Genomic DNA, 22,908 nt, shown 5'->3' on the forward strand with positions numbered 1-22,908 from the left:
CTCTGCTGCAGTCAGGAACCCCCGGTCTTTCTGTGACCCCGAGGGTCCTGAGACCACACTGTCCCACGAGGGTTCCACCCCCAGCTTAGCCACTGGAGCGACTTCCCTCAGCGGAGCCAACTTTTAAAAGTTCCGATTTTGTGCTCTGCTGCTCTTTCACTTGCCCGAAGCGGCAGACGGAGGTCCCCTCACCCACCATCTATCCTCCCGAATATCGCCTCAGATTCACTTCTCCACACGTCCTACCTTCCAGTAAGTGGTTGCTTTTGTGTTGAGAGTTGTTGCTATTCTTTTCTTCGATCTCCTGCTGAGTTCGTAGGTGTTCAGAATGGTTTGATCCCTATTCAGCTAAATTCCTGAGACGAGACGAAATCCAGGTCTCCGACTCCTCTGCCATCTTACTCCGCCCCCCTTTATTTTTGTTTTTAAAGTAAGCATTTACAGCTATAAATTTCCCTCTTTGTACTGGTTTGCGGCATTCCATGATTTTTGGTATGTTGTGTTTTTGTTTTCATTTTGTCCGAAGGTATTTTCTAATTTCCCTTGTGATTTCTTCTTCAACACATAGGTTGTTTAGGAGTGAACTGTTTAATTTCCACATATTTGTGAATTTTCCAATTTTCCCTCTATTATTGAATTCTACCTTTATTCCACTTTAGGCAGAAAAGATACTTGGCTTAATTTTAATCTTTGTAAAATTTTTAAGACTTCTTTAGTGGTCTAATATATGGTCTACCCCAGAAAGTGGTCCATGTGCCCTTAAAAATGGATATTCAGATATTATTGGGTGGAATACACTGTATACGTATGTTAGGTCCAATTGGCACAGATTGTTCCAAGTCCTCTGTTTCCTTACTGGTCTTCTTTCTGATTGTTTAGTATGTGATTTAAAAAAAAAAAAATGTTAGGAAGTTAAAGAAAACACCAAAATACTTTAAGTAATCTGTTCCAAATCAGGCCATGTCCACCATGTGTTAAATAATCTTCCTATATCAAAATATGTATATTTGAATGTTCGAGGCAACTTTTTCTAGGGCTGTGATATTGTTTATATGGTATATGCACTATCCAATCATGGATTTGTGGATTGGCTTTTGCTTTCAGTAGCCATCATTCCATAGCCTGGAGCAATGGAAGGGCAGAATGTGATTCTCCTCTCAATACACAGCCTGTATTCTGATAGAGGTTTTGAGGTTTCCCCACTCCCACGAAGGCATAAAATACAGGTTCCACTCAACTGATGATTTCTACTAGCACACACAGCACCCTAAAAAAGCTTAGGAAAGTGGGTAACGCAGGAAAAAAAACTCTCGAGTCAGTTTGAGATCTCTACCACTTGGAGACCAAAGAGATGCAGCTGAAGGGCTCACAATAGAAATCACACACCAGCCCCAAGTGCCCCACTTAGACCTCTGTAAAAAGGAACACCTGCATGCCAGGAGCACACAACAGGCCTGTCCTCCAATGCCTTGTCCAGTCACTACCCAGAAGCAGCAATGTCTTTGAGTCTTCTTGCTTTTTTTTTAGTGCCTTATCAAGAACCTTGACAAAGCCCTAGGAAAGCCAACTCTCCATCTTTTCCCTTGCACAGAACACTGATTTTGTCAAAATCTCATCTTTTTTGCAAGGCAGAGATCATTTTATGTGCACGTCATCCATTATCTAACCATTGACTGACATCCCCTTTCCCTACTAAGATCCAATAAAAGCTGGTCTCGTGCACAGTTTGATGCAGACTTTAGGTCCATCCTGCCTTCATTATGTGTCATTCCTCAAAGGAAAAGCACAAGGAGAACAGAACAACTGTGTATCTCAGCTGGCTTAGATTTTTGGCAGTTTATAATGGAAACAATAGTCTGTGAGCCTAGCCAGGGCTGACTCCATGAAAACTGCAGTGGCTATGCTGGTTCACTATTTCTACAATATTCTACCAGGACAAGTATGACTTGTTTTTATCCAACAATTAAAAAGACTTAACCCATTAATTTTTTTCTTTTTAATTAGCATCTTGGAATCTCAGACATATATTTCCATGCTCTAATAGAATAATAATATTCTTGTAGGGTTGTGGCGTCCCTCTGTTTTATTTTCATTTTTCTCTATTAATCATTTACTTAGATATGTTTATTTTAAAACTGCCTGCTTCAAGTCCTTTTTTGTATATCAGTAGCCCCAAAGTGTACAGTTCCTTGTATCATACTGATTGAAAAATCCTGAGCCATCTATAACCCCAGAGTTTTTGTGGAGAACTTAGACTTACATTTCTCTTCATACAACGAAAATTGCCCCATCTGTGTTTTAGAAAGCTTAAAATAATTTATTCCGACCAATTTTAGAAGATCTGGAAAGAGCTTTGAATCTGGAGTTGGTCATTTCCATTTAAAAGTCTCTGTCTTGGGAAATTACTGTTCTTTTACTGCTTGCTAGCATACAAAATCCTAATTGAAAAACCTTTACACCTGGTGGTGGCATGCATTTAATTTACTTCTGTCCTATTAGGAACATGTCTGGGTCAGGGAAGGAATGTACATTGGAATCTTGATGATTTGTGTTTTAGAGAGTCTGTCCCTGTGGGCTACCTCAGCCCCAGGACACTAATAAATCATCCCAGATCCAAGTCATTTGTATCTCTTTATTATAGTCAAGAACAGCATCCAAGCAATACTTCAATTTAGAACATCTCCGAATTCAGTTCAGTTGAATTCGGTGCAATTTGTCAAGTAATTATCAAGTACACTGGGCATCTTCTGAGTCTCTGGGAGTATAGCGATGAATAGAACTCAGTCCCTACTTCCGTGGATTCCACGAAAAGAGAAAGGCTAATAATTGGAAATTAAAATCAAGGTGTACATGAGGTGGTAAGTAAGGGAACAAGAAGAGGAGCTTCTGGCCACCGGTGGAGAGGGGACAGGATAACCTCCCAAAGAGGATGGGTCAGACATCACAGAGCAGTCAGGGAAACATGATACAGGTCAAAAAAAAAAGTTCAAGAGAGATGGAGATGAGTGTTCCAGGCACTAGCTGGGCACCTTCCTAGCCCAGTAAATGTCTATGGAATTGAACAAGTGAGCCTGAAGGAATTTAAAAAGAAGCACGTGACAGCTACTGGCTAGAGGGTGATCATTACTGATTTACCTGGGTCTCTAAAGGGCTTCCACGTTCAGGCTACAGACTGGTTTGAACTGGGGATTAGTATATCGACCTGATTTTGAAGTGATGCTGCATAAAAGCAACACTCCATTTTTTTCAATGAAAGGAGGTGACAGAAAATAGTTTGAAAGCCACCTTCAATATACAAGCTTTGGGGGGTGGAGATGAAATAGCCCAATGTCTGTTCACACTATTTAACTCCATTTAGTCACACGTACCTATCAAACCATATACCTACTGAGAAATGTTACCTCTTCCTTTGTCACCATTTGTTCACCTTCTAGGACAACTTCAGAAGCACTGCCTCTCCCCTCTTCCCGCGTTGGTAAAGACCCTGCAGATTGCGGGGACACGACTAGGAGGCTTTCAGGAGGCGCGGGGTCAAGTGCCACAGGTTCTCACTTGCTACTAGCGATCTTCGGAACCATTTACTACGTTGCTTTAAAAAGCTGATTTGTAGGAGCTGTAAGAGAGGGAAAACATCTTTTCTTTCTACCCTTCTGAATTTTTGGCTGGAGCCACTGTAGCCATAGATTAACAAGGGGAAAGCATGCATATTTACTTAATAAAAGTTTTAGGTGGTACACGAATCTCCCTGAAGAAATGGAGACCCAAAGAAACAATAAACTTGCGCATTTGTATTCTAGGTTTAATCGCGATGGGAAAGTCTTGGGGAGATGGGACAGGGCACCAGGAGGGAGGAGCCAGTGGTCTGTAGTAAACTGAGGGAAACTTAGCAAGGCCTGTTCCTTCAGGTTCCTCTCGAGTTCACCCATCTTCAGAGATAAGGAGGCTCCGTTCCTCCAGGTAGAGGGAGGACACCTCTCACGTGAGGATCTAATGACCAGCTTCAGGGGAAGGTCAGAAAATCCCTTCTGTATCTGCTGTTTCTCGAAGACTTTCATCTTAAAATAAACAATATATCCAGGTGTCATATTTTGGAGTAGTGTGTCCTACACTGGTCAGAGCCAAAACTGAATGGTGAACTCATACTTCCAGGAATAATTCTTAAATTGAGGTAAATTTCTTTACCTCCCTTTTCTTCTTTTTTTCTTTTTTTTTCTTTTTACTGATTCTGTGAGTCAGTCTCCATAATCCAGCAGTGACGTAGGTAATTTCAAGTAAATGTGTCTTCCTGAACATAATTTTGAGGTTCAAATATGCAGGAACTGAGGGAGCACCCCAGACTCTGACAGATCAGCTAAGAGGCAACTCCCTCTATTCTCAGGAGCAGATGTAAGGAACCTCTCCATCATCACATAAGATACACATAAAACTAGTTTGTTTGAGCCATTGAGGGGCTTACTTATTTCTAAAGTAAGATTATACCAGAAAAGATGTTTCCATTGGTCTCTGCACCCCTGCACAGAGGATCTGGAAGCCAGTTACCACTCACACCTTTTTGAGGACTTGCAAAGTACCAGGCATTTTGTCATCTAAGACCCTTAGATGAGAAGGATCCTTGAAAGGTCTGACAGGCTATCCTTTTGGAAACTGAGGCCTCTCTCCTACCCACAAATGTATTAAAATGTTCACAATGTTCCTCAGTAATCTTTATAGGTTACAAAACACTTTCAAGCACTGCTAGCCACAGTCCTGGGAGTTAAGAGTTGAACCTATTTACAGAAGCACCCACACACCACAGGCAGAATGGCACCACCTTCTGTGTTTTACAGGTGAGGGGGGGGTGATGAGGGCCTTGGGGTGCTGGTAGGTCCCCTGGCCATGACAGATGTAGCAGGAGGGTAACGCTCAGGTGATGGGGAGCCACTAGGCAGGCTTCCCAGCCAGGAACCCAGGAACTGGGGCTTTTGATGCAGGAATCCTTCAGGCGGCCTGAAGGAGGGGATGCAGAGACCCAGACAAGAGAGAGAAAGGAAGGGTCTGGGTGGGTGAGACAGGAAATGAGGGAGATCCAGAGGGGATTGAAAAGGTCCAGTTCTGGAAGAGTTTGCTTCCTCAATTTATCCTGTGAGGCAACAGGAAGCCTTGAAGGATTTTCAGCAGGAAAGATGATCAGATGTGCACTGTAGCCAGTTCACTTTACCCACAAAGTGAAAAAGCCACTGGAGCAGGGAACTGGAGACCAGGCCAGCTAGGAGGCCATGCCTGATGGGGAGGGGGAGGTGGGGATGCAGGGGAGTGTCCCCAGAACCTGCTGGGGCTCCCCGAAATAGAAGAGCCAGCTACTCCCTTCTCCAGGGCAATCTTCCTCATCTTATTAGATGCTCTCAGAGCCCTTCTTCACCATCATCTTTCCTGTCCCCAAAGCACGAGTGTCTCACAGAGGAGTGTGCAAATTGACACCCCATTCCCCCAAGAGGAGACGAGAAAGGACTCAGGTCCCAGTGCAGGAGGAGGGACTGGAGGAGGGGGTTGGGGAGGCAGAACCAGGATCCCTGGCTGTGTGCCATTTGTGAACCTTTGGGGATCCTCTCAGGGTGAGCTTCCTCTGAGCCAGTCCAACCGTAAGAACAGATAATGCTACAAATCCATGTCCTTGGGGTATTGAGTCATTTTTTGTAAATCACCTAGAAAAGCATTCCGGGGCTTGAAAGCACAATTTATTGCTGCATTATTAAATGGTCCCAGCAGCAAGCCACGTCCTTTTTATTGACAAAGTAAAAATGTGGCAACCCAAAGGACAAGACACTGGAAAATAGGGCAGAAGCTAGGGCGTCCCAGCCCCCACCCTTCAACCCCCACCTCCCCACCACCACCACCACCACCTCCCAAATGGCCTCTTCCCGCTCTCCTCCAACCCTGAAGGCCAGGGAAACAATCAGAAGTTGGAGAGCCTTAGAGAAAGCTACATCCAGTAAAAAATAAATAAATAAATAAAAATTAAATTAAAAAAAAAGCACGGTGTTTTTAAAGTATATCCATTTCTGCCGAAATTGAGGCATGAAGCCAGGAAAAATAAGTGATCAAAAGCAAATAAATGAAGTGTGTGTTCTACTTCCCAAGGACCTCAACATGTTTGGGGGCAACCATCTCCTCTCCCTCACTGTCTTCTTTTTTTTTTTTATGTTATGTTAGTCACCATACATTACATCATTTAGTTTTTGATGTGGTGATCTACGATTCATTGTTTGCACATCCAGTGCTCCATGCAGTACGTGCCCTCCTTAATACCTATCACGAGGCTAACCCATGCCCCCACCCCCCTCCCCCCTAGAACCCGCAGTTTGTTTCTCAGAGTCCATAGTCTCTCATGGTTCATCTCCCCATACGATTCCCCCCCTTCATTTTTCCCTTCCTTCTCCTAATGTCCTCCATGCTATTCCTTATGTTCTGCAAATAAGTGAAACCATATGATAATGGACTTTCTCTGCTTGACTTATTTCACTTCGCATAATCTCCTCCAGTCTCCCTCACTGTCTTACTCTACCTGGAGGCTCCCTTCCCTGCCCTCCGCCCTGTCTCCACTGCCTTCCCTCCAGCCTTAGGAGGGACCCACCTGGTGCCCAGAGGTCCTAGGGTTCTGGGGGGGGCCTGTGCTCTAGGTGGAGCCATACCCTTCTTTGAGAACCCTCTTTTTGTGTATACAATTCAGGCAAACCCTGTGCACCAACACTGTTCCAGTGACCTGGCTTTCCCAAGACTGTGCCCGCAAAACCTGTCCCTGCCTCCTCCTTTTCTGTAAACCCAAAACCATTTCTTCTGCATCCCTTCCTTCCTTCCAACCGAGTGGCCTCTGCTTTATCACCCTTTAATCCAAATAAAACGAAGTACATATTTCACCAAGGCAAATAATACCAATTATTTTTTTCTTCCTATTTTAATGTGATTTTTAGAAATTGTATCCTGTCAAAAAAATATTTAATATCTGTAAAGAGAAAAAAAATGTTTCCTTACCCTGTAGATCGGACCTCTTATCCTGCTCCTCTGTTCTGTTATTCTGTCAAAGCCAACCTCCTCTGGTAAAAACTTCCTCTGAATCCAGGTACAGAAGAGCTCCTAGGCACAAGGGGGGGTGGGTAGAAGGGAGCAAAATTAGGAGAAAAGCTAGGATTTGGAATGGCTAATTTTATTTATATAGCACATTTTCTGCTCACAAAATGCTTTGATGGACACTATTTCATTGATCCTTGCTCAAGCTTATGAAGAATAAGTAAAATCAAGTGACTTGTCCAGAGTCCCACGGCTGGCAGGTATAGCCTCTCCCATCCTCACTGCTGTCTCCCTCAGATGTCTGGCAAAGCCTCCCACCCCTGCCTGGAGCTTTTCCCCCACTCTAGTTTACCTTGCACCTCAGGGACGGCACACACCACGTGGGTGCCTTTGCCTCCACGATGCGGTCCGGGTACAAGTCTTTAGGTCTGGTACACTCTGTCCACGGTCCTCCTGCCGGCTCCCCTCAAACCCCCTCAAAACATCTGTAAGCTTTGGCATGTGCCTACCCCTTCCTGGGCTGCTTCCCCTTCAGGACAGAGCCTCTGGGCACACTCTTCTGTCTTCTCCACACTTTGCTCGCCAGGTTGCAATCACGTGCTTGTGACTCTATCTCTGACTCCCAACACTGATTTGTAGTTTCTCTAGGGCCTGCATTGGTTGTCCTCAGTGCCTGGCACTTTTTGTCACCATTTCCCATCTTCGCGGCCCCTTCCATGTCCTCTGAGCACGAATAACTGTAAATATGGGGGACTAGACAGTAGTCCCCATTAGAGTTAACACTTGATTATAAACCCCGGGGATTCAGACGGCCAGTCTCCCACGGATGCCCTGAATCCTCGATCCCCCTAAGTAGGCGGGTAACTGTCAATACTGGTGATGCTAGCTGGTGATGCGTGGCATGTGGGCCATCAACTTCGCATGCATGGCAGAGGCAAAGGCACCTTGGGAACATCAGGAAGGAGAAACAACTAAAAGATCCTGTTTCAGATGCTTCTGCTGGTGTGACTGGCTGTCCAGGCCACATTCAGGAGCTGGCCTTTCCAGACCAGCCCAAACTGTGGGCCACTTGCCCTTTCATTTGCAAATGCTACTGCTTTCCTTGAAAAGACAGAGAAGTGTTTGAGGTGTAGCATTTGCGCTCTCATCAGATCACCCCAGGTGCAAAGGCTTGTTCATGCCCCAACTGCATCCTGTGCATTCAATACACTGAGACCAAGAGGTTTCCTATAGTTCTGTCTGCTCATCTAGTTGGTAGCTCACCCTGTAACCACCTAACAAAGCGTTCCCAAAGTTACCGGGTCTCATGATTGGCCCAAAATATTTCAAATGAGTTTAAGGGAAAGGACTTTGAAGTCAGAAAAAAGTGGGTATAAATCTTAACTCTGCTACTTGTTAAAAAACGTGCCCTTGCGTTAGTGGAACGGTCAGGAGACAAAGGCCAGTGGGCCAAAGACAGCCCACTGCCTAGATTCTCATATGTTTAAGGATTGTCTATGGCTGCTTTCTTGCTACAATGACAAAGCTGAATGCTTGTGACAGAGACTCTTGTGGCCCACAAAGCACAAAATATTGACGATCTGGCCTTTCACCAAAAAACTTTGCCGTCCCCCCGGGTAAGATTATTTCACCCCCTGGGCCTCAGTTTCCCCATCTGTAAAATGGGCAAAATCACTTACATCAAAGAAGTGATGCTGTGAGAAATAAATAAAATAATAAATGTGACAAAGACATACAGCAATGATTGATACATGCTGGGATTTTTTAATTATTATTTTAGTCTTGCTGTTGTCCAGCCAGGTCCCTCCTTGGTGGGTGGGAGAAGGACACAGCCTCTGTCTGTCTCTACCCCTGTTTCCCTCTATTTCTCTTCATTTTGCCCCATTTCACCCCCTACCCTAAAGGAGAAAAATTTAAAGAAAAAAATAGCATGGTGGTTAAAAAAATTTTAAAGGGATAGAAAATAAACTTAAAGAAAAATGCAATCCTATTGAATTTTACTCAGGTTACTTATTTTATGTCTTTTGAGTAGCAATTTCTATCATCATTTTATTTTTAGTATAAATTTAACCATGCAATTTGTAATATCGTACAGAGAACGGTGACTTCTTGCCTTCTCTTATTTACAGAATTTTTTTTCCTAGAGAAAGCATGAAATGTTTTCAAAGTCCCCCACACAAAATATTTGTCTTCTTGGGAAATTTTAATAAAAATAATAAAATTTAAAATTATCAAATGGATGGAGCTATGTGAAATCATCTGTGATTTTTTTTCCAATCAGAAGGAAATAACTTCCCACATTCATTAAGACACTTTGCTTCTCTCAACAACTTTCTTCAACTACTTTCATATTAAAACACGTTTTTAAATTTCAATTCAAGGTTTCCCTTATCAACACCTTAGCAGCCTTACAATTTGCCTTGCAAAGAAGTTGAAATCCTCAGAATGGATTACGAGAAGTATGCATATCCCTACCAAAACTAAACATATTAAGCATTTAAATATTTTTAATCAGAACTATTACAAGGTTTAAAACAGAGATAAATGGTTTCAATGCAAGACTTAGAACATCCGAGACCCGGTGGAGCTTGTATTACTTACTTACCTTCCACGCACTCACAGAAGATCAGAGCACAGAGGGCTTTCCATTTTTTTTTCAATTATTACATTCTTTCATCCAGGTGAATTTGATATGAGTCCAGCGGAGAGGATTTACTGCTTTTATATCTGTAACTAAGACAAGTTCTAAGCATGCTGAAGAAATAGAAAACCACTCTGATTCTGGATCTTCATTTTGTGACCTCCTACTCTTAGATCATATAATCCACTGAAATTGGGAACATTTTTCCTTAGGTGAAAATGCAGGCAAACCAGGAGGGCTGTTTTAATCCAGAAAATGTGAAGGAAAGAAAAGCATGATTTTCCTCCTAGGTGCCCATGCTTCTGTTTTGTATAAAGAATCCAAAATGGGATCCTTGAGCCTGGGAACAAATATGGTTGCTGTGAGCCTGAAGGAGCAGGTGTGGTGGGAACCCTGTGGGAGTCGGCTGCCCGAATCGGTGGCGCTGTTCCAGGGTCATGTACATTTCACCATGCTGTCATCCCGTGACCTTAGACCGTGAGAGATTTGAGAACTCACTGCACCTGTTCGTGCCTCGCGTCCCTGTTGCATATAGTCATACCCATCTCCTGTCATGGTGGACAGAGTTTGGAATCTGTGAATTTCGATGCCTGCCCTCCTCGCTAATTACACATGCTTCCGCAGGTTATTTATACTCTTTGCGTCTCTGTTTCCCTGAGTTCAAAACAGTGCTTGCCTCAAAGTGTTATCGTGAACTTCAGATGCGACAAAAGATGTAGGTACCCAGCACATCACAGTGCACAAATCAAATCACAGTGCACAAATCAAGGGCCCAACAAATGCTTGCTCCTCTTTTATTTGTCTATGATTATGAGCCTCCAATGCACTAAGGAAACCATAAAGTTTTTTGACGACAGGAAATCAATATTATATCATCATCTAAAATTCAGTGTCTCGTTTGTTTGATTAGGGACTGTGCGTTTAGGAGAAAAAGTTATCGTGTTAGTGATAAGACCGTATATGGTATGAATGGTTAAATGATCATCTCACCTGCAAAGCTGGGAAGGGTGGTATTGTAAATCATCCGTTCCCAAACTACTGGTGAGGAAATACCTTAAATTTCCAACAAAAATGTTGAAATTGACAAGATGAAAAAATGGGGTGAAAGGAAGGGTGAAATCAAGAGAGTGGGTAAATACACAATATGAGAGCTACTTAGATGACAAATTCACTAATTTCAGAAACTGCTACACAAGAGTGTGACAGATGTCAGTCAGGGACAATGGTCAGCCATAGGACACGGATCCAGCCCTTTCAGGTAGACATATCCATCATCAACCCCACACGAATGTATAATGACAGCAGGTGTGCTGGGGTGAAGAGTGAAGAACAAACACGGGATGACAAGGATTTGGGTGACAACAAGTGACAGGATTTGGGTTGGAGGCTAGGAAAGACTTCCCTAAGGAATGAAGCTGAAACTGGCAACTGAAAGGTGAATAGGGATTCACTGGAGAGAAGTGGCTTTTCAAGAGGGAGCCCAGCATTTCCTGTTTCTAGGAAGAAAATGAAGTCTTTTATATTATTATTATTATTTAGATTTTATTGATTTATTTGAGAGGGAGAGACAGAGATAGCGAGAGACAGCCTAAGTGGGGAGGAGAGGGAGAGAAGAAGGCTCCCCGCTAGGCAGGGAGCCCGAAGCGGGGCTCGATCCCAGGACCGTGGGATCATGACCTGAGCTGAAGGCAAATGCTTAGCTGACTGAGCCACCCAGGCGCCGGAAAATGCAGTCTTATTGAGCATGTGAGGAATGGAGACAAGGCAGTTTGTCTGAAGCGCAGAGAGGCAGGGACAAGATGAGACAGGGGAGGTCAGGTGGCCTTGAAAGCTACTGGGCAAGACTTTCCAAAAGGTGCTGGTAAAACACCAGTGATTAGCGAGTTAGTTTCTAGCAAAGCCCTTCTGTCTCAGTCAGTACAGGGAAAGGAGCATTCAAGAAAGGGTAGATGCAGGAAAATTCCGATTCAAGAAGGAGTGGATCCAAGGGGACATCCAGAGGCGTCTCCCTGCTGGCCGAAATCATCTTCCCTGGTGATGATACTGATTCTGCAGGAAGGGTACATCCATTGTATCATTCCCTCTGTTTTGGTAGATGCTTGAAATTTTACATAATAATGAATGTTTTAAGTTAAAAATAAAAAAGCCCTTTCTTACCAGTGGCAGTTTGGTTATCAACGAGGGTCAGTGGCCAGGTGTTTTGCTAAGACTGTAACCTTCGGCTGGCCTCTGCAGGGGAAGGTTTACAACTGCCCTCCCTCAGGAGGAGGAAAGAGACAGGCTCATTCTGTTTGTTGAAGAAGCAAAGAATTAGAGTACTTGGTTCAATTCCCCGAACCTCTGGGTTCGGAATCATAACATCTGGGGAATTAGGCTATAAATCCTAGGAAGCATTCTCTGGGGATTTCCAAGAATTGTTTACACCCAGACCACAAACAACACGACAGGAGTACAGACTTTATTTCTCAGTGTTTTGGCATTTGCAGCTCAGATTGAAATTGCAAAGAAGCAGAGGAGAGCCATGAAGAATTGTGCACATTTTTTGAATATCTCATTCTCTCTGTGGTTCCAGCTTTACATTTGGAATACTCTTTCTCCCTCTCTATTTCTTCCTCTTTCTTGCTCTCTCCCTTCCTTTCTACCTTGCCTTCTCTCTCTCAAAGTGCCAATTCTTAACATGATGGCAGGCACCATACAAGGCACTAAAGGATAGGAAGGTAAACAAGGCAGGTACTCATCCTTACCTAAAGGTCCACTCTAGCGAACAACATAATAATTAGATTTAAATTAAATAATTAACATTAACATGAAATAAAGCACAAAATCAAACATAATTTTAGACCAGGATATGTGCCCTGAAGGAAGAATAGGGCATACCTTAAATGAAACCATGTTTGTAGAAAGAACAAATTTACACTTGGGGGCCAGAAGTAGCCCCCTCCTAGTCTAGAAGTCCCCAAATCAAAACAGTTTCTTGAATTATAATATTTCCAAGGGTCTTATATTCCATACCAGCCCCATTCTTTCCATTCTTTTGGAAAGGAAACGTTTAATTTGAGATAGTAGAGCTTTTGCCCACAACCCCCTCCCCCAGCCCCCATCAACCCTATTTTAAGCTGTTTTTTTTTTTAGATTTTATTTATTTATTTGATAGAGAGAAAGATAGCGAGAGCAGGAACACAAGCAGGGGGAGTGGGAGAGAGAGAAGCAGGCTTCCCGCCAAGCAGGGAGCCCAATGCAGGGCTCGATCCCAGGACCCTGGGATCATGACCTGAACCGAAGGCAGACACTTAATGACTGAGACACCCAGGTGCCTCTCTAAGCTGTTATGTTATCCTAAATAAAATATAAAAATTTTCTACATCTGTCATTAAGATTGCATTTAAGGGACACCTGGGTGGCTCAGTCGGGTAAGCGTCTGCCTTTGGCTCAGGCCATGATCCCGGAGTTCCAGGATCAAGTCCCACATCGGGGAGAGAGCCTGCTTCTCCCTCTGCCTGCCGCTCCCCCTGCTTGTGCTCTCTTTCTCTGACAAATAAATATATAAAATCTTTTTTTAAAAAATTGCATTTAGATCCAACTTAGAGGAAGATTATAGGAAAGCAAGTTACTTGTAATAAAAAACAGAAGTTAGCAGTGATGAATCCTTTCAATGGGAGCTCTTTGAAAGCAAATCCGGATTTGGAGCAAAGCCATAGGATTCAGAGCAAGGACCAGAGACAAGCAGGTAGAACAGACCATTGACATTGAAATAGAGTAACTTCCTTTCTTATTTTGAATTTATTTTAGTTTTAGGAACAGTTGGAAGGTTACATTTGGGCAACACCAAACCTTAGTTCATTAATACAACTACTGTTTAAAAAATACAAACTGAGGGTTGCTGGAGTGGTGGGGGTGGGAGGGATGGGGTGGCTGGGTGATAGTCATTGGGGCGGGTATGTGCTATGGTGAGCGCTGTGAATTGTGTAAGACTGTTGAATCACAGACCTGTACCTCTGAAACAAATAATACATTATATGTTAAAAAAAGGAAAAAGAAGATAGTAGGAAGGGAAAAAAGAAGGGGGGAATCGGAGGGGGGACGAACCATGAGAGACTATGAATTCTGAGAGACAAACTGAGGGTTCTAGACAGGGAGGCGGGTGGGGGATGGGTTAGCCTGGTGATGGGTATTAAAGAGGGCACGTTCTGCATGGAGCACTGGGTGTTATACGCAAACAATGAATCATGGAACACTACATCAAAAACTAAGGATGTAATGTATGGTGATTAACATAACATAATAAAATAAAATTTTAAAAAAATCATAATAATAATTTGACTCCATGTCATGTTTCCCCCAGAAATGGGAAAAAAAGCAAAGAAGGACAGAGCAGAAGCAAAGTGGGGGAGAAGGATAAGTGACTGACAGAAGGAGAAGTAAGAGAAGGAAGAAAAGCACACAAAAGAGAAATGGAAACACCAGTAGGGCAAAAGACATCCATAAAAAGCAAGGAGAAAAGAGGGAAGAAAGTCAAAACTTTGTTGTTCACTTGGACAACGCGATACCGATTTCTATCAGTTCCCTTTGAAATGCTAATTAGCTGACTAGCTAGTATCAGACTCAAAACCCTCATTCTGAAAAAAGAAATCTTTATTCAAATTGGAAAAACACCTCAGTCTTCCTCTAAGGAACTAGTCTCTGAATTACTAAGCACTGTCTGTAACAATTCTCGGAAGCTAGAAGTAGCCCCCACCTCATCTAGAGGTTTTTAAAGAAAAATTCTTGGATCATATTTCCAAAGGGGTTACATCCTTTACCAAACCTTATCCAAATATATAAATATTCAGCTCAAAATGATGGAATAAACTGTCCACTGACTTTATGGTCATTGAATTCTCTTATTCAAAGTCAGATGATTCGAGTTGCTTCAGGGGAGGGCATTTATGACAGTTGAGTTCTTTTAAGATGTTCTGCTTTTAGGCAGACAAGAGATGCCAGGAACTCAAATGCCTTCAGCTCGGAATAATTTTTACGCCACAGTGGTTTATACTGGACCCCTTCAGATGCAACGCACCCAAATGGCACATACTGTAAACACTTGGATTTGGATGGCTTTGCAGTCTGTCAAGCTGCCTACAAAATCATCTTCTTAGAACTGTGGCAGCCTACCCGGAAATTCACGTTCTCTCTCATTCCGAGAAGGGTATTACACTAACAACAGGGGGCGTAGAGGAAGAAGAATTGTCTTCATTCCACGAGAAAGCAAACACTGTCATCTACAGCCAGATCACTTCCAGGTATCCGATCGTGTGTACACGAAGCGCACAGACAGCCTGCGGGTTCTCAGAGAAATAATCAGACACACAACTCTGCGGCCAGAGAAGTCTGGTGCAGGGATGACTTCGCTGAGTGCTGAGGTGGACGAGATGGGTGGAGATGCAGGAGGAGTGCAGGGAAATCTCTCAGGGAGAGGCTTCGAAGGGAGGAGGCCCAGGAACAGCATCCCAACCAGTGCCAGTAGCTCAAGAATGAGCAGATAAACATGGAGAAACAAGAAACAAAGAAAAATAAAAACGGGAAAGAGACAAATCTGAAATAAAGGAGAAGAGAGTCAGTCAAGCGAAGGGCGATTCTTGGGGTTAAAGGAGGCTTGTCACATGTTTGTAATCCCTGGGGAAGGAACTCCTGCGGAGAAAGAGCCGGGATACAGACACAGGGGATAACTGATAGGGTCTTTGATCCGGGAAGCGGGGGGAGGGGGGGGCAGGGGGGTGGTTAGCTATGGAGTAGAAGGACAATTTTCATCAGAAACAAGCGTGGTGAAAGAAAGAGGGAAGATAAATCACATAACCTCTCCAAGGGAGACTTGGTTTCTTTTCTATAAAATGAGATCATGGCACTAGATAAGCTCTGAGGTGTTATCATCTATTTTAACATTTTAATAAGTAATAGAATCCCATTGAGTCCTCTGTAGCTGTTTTGGGAGTTCTATTTTAGAGTGGAGTTTTGTAACTGATATGCTATTTATTATTTTGAAACAAAATACTGATGGACACATTATATACTTCTTGGAACTACTGAAGGAATCTTTATATTTCAATATCTTAATGGTGTGTGGGGGGGATATTGTTCAGTGTCACTTATGTAATATTCCAGCTTGGAATGTGTAACCCAAATATCTGACTATAAGGAAACAGACAAACCCAAAACAAAGAACATTCCTTTTTTTTTTTTTTTTTGGTACTGTACTCATCAAAAAAATGCCAGTGTCAAAAAGGCAAGGAAAGAAAGTTGGTGGAAATATTCCTGATTAAAGGAAACTAAGTTGATAAGACAACAAAATGCAATATCTGATTCCAGACTCAATTCTGTACCACAGGGAAAAATCTTATAATGGACATAAATTGGAATATTGATAGTGGATACAGTGGATTAGGAAAAAAGTTTTGTATCAGTGTTAAATTGATTAAAGTTGATAAACTTACTGTGGTTATCTAAAAGAATACCTCTGTGCATGAGAAATAGACATTGATTTATTTTAGGGTAGAGGACCATTGTCTTAGTCCTTTTGGGCTGTTACAACAAAATACTACAGGCTGTGTAGTTTATAAACAGCAGAAATATATTGCTCACAGTTCTGGAACCTAGAAGGCTAAGATTAGGGTGCCAGCATGGTCTGGTGAGAGCTCTCTTCTGCGTTGAAGACCTTCTCATTGTATTGTATCTCATTATGGCAGAAGGGGCTTAGGGAGTTCTATGGGCCTCTTTTATAAGTCACTAATCCCATTCATAATTTAAGAACCCCCCAAAGGCCCCTCCTACTAATATCATCATCTTTAAGGGTTAGGATTTCAACATATGAATTGAGGGGGACACAAACATTCAGACCATAGCAGCCATGATGTATGCAATTTACTCTCAAATGGTTGGAAGAGAAAAAAGGTGGGGGGAGTGATAAAGCAAGGGAGGCCAAATGATGATCTGGGCAAAGATTATATAGGTGTTCAATGTACTGCTTTTATTTTTGCAATTCTTCTGTTAAATTTGAAATTATTTTCAAACAAAAAGTGAAAATATACATTGTTAGCTAAAATAGTACTTAGAGTTCTATGTGCCAGCCCCAGAAGTTCCAGAAAATTCTACTTTAATAATAATGCAGTGCCTTACTGAAAGAATCTTTCTTGAAACAACTGAGCTGATACTATTTGTGTAAAAAAGCAAAAAATTAAGCATTTCATAGTAATGTGAATTTGTAATAAGGAATAATCGAAGACTGCCCCACATTTTCTGTCAGGCATATATTTGTCTTATAAAAATTAATTGCTAAACAGAAGGGGGGGAAATCAAATGAACCAGGGAAATTCTAATTGTTGCTAAAGCAGAGAATTCATAAAAGGAGTAGTCATCAATGGACATGAAATTTGCCTTGGCTATAGGCAAAAAATCAACTTTGTAAATTGTAAGATACACAGAAAGCAAAGCTGATAGAAAATCTTCCTTTTTCTACTGCCAAGTTCCTGAAGTGTCCTGGAGCAGGCTGAATTATTCTTTTAGGATATGCTACAAAAGGGGTGAAGATTACAGGGGAATTTGGACTAAGCCAATTTTCTAATTCTTTTAAATGCGACAACAGATGATCTTATGATGCTGTGTATGTAAGGTTTGGTTTTTGTTTTTTACTATTAGTCACTGCTTTGTAAAACAGCCTTTAATAAGGTCTGCCTGTGAAAACTGGTAACCTCATGGTTCTGACTACCGCTCACGCTTTGTCCACCTGACTAGCAACACAGCCATCTTCCTGAAGGTGGCGCTGTGCGTGAGCCCGGTCCCCAAGGCGCGAGGATGTGGAAAGGGAGGGGCTTTTCCGTGCTGCCTCCGCGCTAGAGCGCCGCATACACACACAAGGAGGACACGAACAATCCATACCTTGGCGGATGGTACAGATAAAGAACGTGGTCATGAGCAGCTCCTATGCCACTCAAAGGTGTTGGGACTAAAATGGTACAAACTTTTGTTCTTATGTTCTAAACTGAAAATAAGGGTGTCGTTCTGAGTCATTATTCCGTGACCTTTTATTTCCCATTGTCTCACCTTCTTGTTTTTTCTAATTTTTCTTCCTACCCTCTCTTTTTACTTCCAAATTTCCTTTACAATTGATGTCAGTCTCCCCACCCCCATAGAAATTATATTATCATTAAAAATAGAAAAAAAGAAACAAAATGAACAGCAAAAAAAAAAAAAAGAAAAAAATTTAAACACAAAAAGAAAAGAACCTTATATTATCAAAAACTCCTTTGTGCACTGGTCGCTAACTGACCTAAAATATTGCCATAACTGCCAGAGGGTTATGGGAACGGAAGATTTTTGCACTAGCCAGAAAAAAAGCTGAAGATCCAGAGTAAGATGTGGGCGTTCTGTTAGCTTGATTGGGGGTGGATAAGAGAAGTGGCCGTTTGAAAATATTTTCTCGTCAATATTGTCTTTTGGAGTTCACCTTACTCAAGGAGAATGTGCAAGAAATGATTGTTGAGGTTGACTGTTTTTTCCATCAATTAGCATGCTTCATTCCCACAAGAGTCATTTTTTTTTCCAATTCATTTTTCAAGAATCATAGACAACAGATTTTCTCTGTCAAAATATAAAAGCACAGTACCAGTTCCATCTCAAGTTCTTGGCAATCCTTCCTCTACTTTTTCCATTCTAGTCCAAAGACTAAAATGTGGCCTGGTTATGATGAGTGTCTGTGGAGAAAAACCAGCTGGACTTTAAAACACAAAACCTATTCTTAGTCTTGATAAGTCTTGTTATAGCTTGTTGGGTAGTATGCAGATTGACTAACGTTCCCGTGGCAACGTGAATTCCCCATATGAACTCTTTCCCAAAGGAGGCCAGTGTGTTTTCAGGTGAGCCCTGTCCATGTCTGGACCATACAGGTGATGCTTCAGACACCACAGATGGAAGAAAAGTGGAAGGAAATAATACGAGTTCCTTTAAAAACTTGTAAACAAACTTTTAGAGAACATACTAACCAAGTGGGGTTCATAAAATAAGAGAAATGGTTGAGAGGTGATTTCTGTACAATCTTCCTTCTACAGAAGAATAAGCAGTGAGTGACAGTGAACAGACAGGTCTTCTAAGGGAAAGGCAGGACAGAACAGACAAAAGCTGTAGGAAGAATTATGTTCAGATTAGAGTAGGACAAACTGCATCCCAGGTAAGACAAGAAACATTGCCAAGGAGGTTTTGTGGCCTCTTTTTTCTTATTTGTAAGAAAGAGTAAACTTCCTTTTGTGAACGAAGGGCATTTATTCTTGTTTAGAAGCAGAAAGGTAAACCAGCTAGCCCCTCACGTTTCCGGAGATTATTCATCCCTTTCATTCAGAGAATCTCAAAGCTGCCGGGAACCTTGGAGATCATCCACTTCGTAAATGAGGACGCCAGTTTAAACGACTGTCCAAAGTCACGCAGAGTTGACACAGCAACCCAGTCTTGGGACCATAGTTATTTTCCCACTCCACAAAACCACCTCCTTAGTTTATCTATTTCCACCATATACATGGAAAGTTCACCCCCTCACCTGCTTTCCTGATCCCACCCCCCACGTGTGTTTTGAGCAGTATTCCCACCGAATGCCATGACTTCTCCATATGGTTGCGTCCACAGAGGACAGACACTAGAAGCCCCATCTGAGTGGTTAGCCCAGCTAAACCTCTAAGAAATGAAGGGCTTCACTGAGGTCACAGCTAGCCTGTCCCAAGGCTCCAGCACCACATGATTTACTTTCAGGGGACAGCACTGCATCTCATTTTTGACAAAATGTCTTCCTTTTTGCCTTTGTAGGTTTCACAGCGGCAGCCTCCCTCGTGTCTTTGGCTTGGGCCTTGGCCTCCTACCAGAAGGCCCTCCGGGACTCTCGAGATGACAAGAAGCCCATCAGCTACATGGCCGTTGTCATCCAGTTCTGCTGGCACTTCTTTACCATTGCCGCCAGAGTCATCACCTTCGCCCTCTTTGCCTCAGTTTTCCAGCTGTACTTTGGGATCTTCATCGTCCTCCACTGGTGCATCATGACCTTCTGGATCGTCCACTGTGAGACAGAATTCTGCATCACCAAATGGGAAGAGATTGTGTTCGACATGGTGGTGGGGATCATCTACATCTTCAGCTGGTTCAACGTCAAGGAAGGCAGGACACGCTGCAGGCTCTTCGTTTACTATTTTGTGATCCTGTTGGAAAATACAGCCTTGAGTGCCCTCTGGTACCTCTACAAGGCTCCCCAGATTGCAGATGCGTTTGCCATCCCAGCGCTGTGTGTGGTGTTCAGCAGCTTTTTAACTGGTGTCGTTTTTATGCTGATGTATTATGCCTTCTTTCACCCCAACGGACCCCGATTTGGGCAGTCACCAAGTTGTGCTTGTGAGGACCCAGTCGCTGCCTTCACTCTGCCTCCAGAAATGGCCACAAGCACGCTCCGGTCCATCTCCAACAACCGCAGTGTCGCCAGCGACCGCGACCAGAAATTCGCTGAGCGCGATGGGTGCGTACCTGTCTTTCAGGTGAGGCCCACTGCCCCGTCCACCCCATCCTCTCGCCCACCACGGATTGAAGAATCTGTCATTAAAATTGATCTGTTCAGGAATAGGTACCCAGCGTGGGAGAGACATGTTTTGGACCGAAGCCTGCGAAAGGCCATTTTAGCCTTTGAATGTTCCCCGTCTCCTCCAAGGCTGCAGTACAAAGATGATGCCCTTATTCAGGAGCGGTTAGAGTATGAAACCACTTTATAAAATAGAAGGCCTCGGAGGAGCCACAACCTCCAGGTGAAGGGGTGACAACAGGGCCGTGGCAATAATGAAACTCTGTCCTAGAGCAGGGCAACGGGCTGTAACGCGCTTCGTCTGACCCTCCATCAGCTGACTGCCTGCTGCTGGTCTCCTTTCAGAACAGCGGCTGAAGGGAACGAACCGAACCATGCCAGCTCAGGAGGACTCCTTGTTGCTACCAGCCCCTCCTGCCCACTTTCAGCATGTCCACCAGAGGGTCCTATGAGCACGGAAAAGGTTGCCTCCAATCAATAGGGCGTTTTGATGGAGTTAACTGATCTTTGCATAAAAATATATTCAGTCATGTGCGCGCGCATGCGCGCGTGCACACACACAGCACCAGTCCTCTGTCAAAATAGCTTAGGTGATTTTTTTTCTCAATGCAAAGCTCTGATTCTGAATATAAAAACAAAGAGAGAGAGAATATATCCCTCAAGACTCTAGAAAAAAAAAATAGTACTGACTTAGGAAAGCATTTCATAGACCATTCTCCTTTGGAAACCACTACCATGCGTGCAAATCCTATCCCATGGACAGCAAACTCAACTGTTGTTTACATGTGTATTTGAATGGATGGAATGGTTCATTTTCAACACATTTCAGGTTTTTTTTATTTTAAATTTTCAGTTGAGAACATCCTTTCCGACAGAAATCCTATGCAGCACATGTATGGCTTTCGACAACACCAAGGAGCTCGACGATTTCGTGACGTAAATTAAATGATAATCATGATTCAGTATTCAGTTGCAAAAATTTAATAAGTACATGAAGAGGAAGTGGGGAAACAAGGCAAAAACGAGCATCTGATTTCCCGGCCTGCCGCAGCTCACACAGGTAGGGAGGTACAGAGCAGCAGGAGAGGAACGTGCTGAACTGGATGTTTCAAGATGCAGAAGAGTGTGGCTCTGTGTGAGGACTCCAGAGCACACCACACCACACTTTCGTAGTGCCAAACACCGTCCAACCACAGGACTGACGTGGAAGTCCCAAACACCCGAGAACCAGTGGTGTGAGCCCCCCAAATGTGGACGTGAGAGTGCACCATCAAGCTCCCCACTGTGTACAGACTCCCCCCCTCCCCCCAATCCAAGCTCAAAGTGATGTGTCTTTTAGAGGCTTTGGGACACTTTTTAGTAAGTATGAGCAGACAATGCAGTGAATATGCTATGAGAAAACCCTTCCAAACTGATTGAGGGCTTATCACTAGATCCAGCTAAGATTTGTATTTGAATCATTTGTAAAGTCACACTCTTACGACAAACTTCTGGGTTTTAAATACCTCCGTACAGCAAGTAAACGTTCCCTGCTTTCTGTTCCCAGTGTCCTCGGTCATGGTGCTTTTTGTTGCATTAAAAGTGCCGGTCAAACTTTGATAGTATTTTTTTATAGTTGGTGCAGAGTGGAATAACTCATGGATTATTTCAATATTTTTGTAATAAAAAATATAGGGTATACATATAGGCATCATCACTTTTTTTATAGACCTGGAATCACTTAAAATACTTTAAGCATCATAATTACTTGGGATGTCAGAAACTGGTCCACAAATTCCGTCAGCCTGCCTCAGCAGATTGAGAACGCTTGTCTCTTGCAAGATCACCCAACTTTGCAATGTTGGTGCCCCCAGGAACCTGGCCAGGGGTGCTCACAGAATATCAGGTGACAAGAGAATCAGCTTAACTAGAAAGGGCTTGTCAAGCAAGACTGGCCAATGTTTCCCAGGATGTGAAAGCTGTAAATGATTACTTTCATCCATCCATTATCACAAGCCTTACCACAGTGGAAGATGTCTTAAACTTCCTTCCCTGGTTTTATATTAACCCAACTTATATATTAAATATTAGGCAAGTCACTAAAAAAAAATGAGAGAGAGAGGAGAAAAAGTCCATTTAGCTTAATTATTTGGTTATTTGGACTGTACAATCCACTTAAAATAGTCAAGTTCAATAGCCACCACCTGTAGTGGGTGTGTCACACATCACATCCACAGGAAATGGCAGAGGGCTCAACCTATGACTTCCTTTGGTACAAAGCCCCAGAGCAATATTTTAAAAATAGATGATTTTTTATCAGTAGACATACTTTCTTAGTACTACATGATTTGATCCTCCAAGCAAGAGTTCCATTAAAAAATAATAACCTTATGTTCGGATGTGAAAAGATTACCTAGTCGCCAGTAAAGCCCCAGGAAGACTCTCTTCTTGTCAGCAATTGGTGAAAACAGTGCACCCCCACTGTAGAAGGAAAAAAAAATGGTTATATTGGCAAAAATTCTTCACTTTTGTGCAGGACCATGAGTTATTAGCTTCCTTATTTCCAAGAAAACTTTTAATTGATGATCTTTGGAAATTGAATGGCTCAGTTGAACTATACCTTTGATTCCATGAGTAAATACCAGATTACAGGTAGAGTGGTCAA

At 42.8% G+C, this 22,908-nt stretch overlaps 1 protein-coding gene across 2 annotated transcripts in view; it reads left to right on the forward strand.

Annotated features, from left to right (window-relative positions):
• Positions 1 to 22,908, forward strand: part of XKR4 (XK related 4) — a 469,594-nt gene that overhangs the window by 432,383 nt on the left and 14,303 nt on the right. The window contains exon 3 of one of the 2 annotated variants that reach the window (XR_003515741.2): positions 19,508 to 21,623. Coding sequence is in view for 1 of the 2 variants with exons in the window: in XM_027570591.2 (XP_027426392.1) it covers positions 19,508 to 20,454 (947 nt within the window). In the remaining variant the exon portion in view is untranslated. Of the gene's footprint in view, positions 1 to 19,507; positions 22,105 to 22,908 lie in introns of those variants that run through there. The other variant, XM_027570591.2, reaches the window with a different exon arrangement.

This window comes from Zalophus californianus, chromosome 4 (assembly GCF_009762305.2).
Source record: "Zalophus californianus isolate mZalCal1 chromosome 4, mZalCal1.pri.v2, whole genome shotgun sequence".
NCBI classification, from domain to species: Eukaryota; Metazoa; Chordata; class Mammalia; order Carnivora; family Otariidae; genus Zalophus; species Zalophus californianus.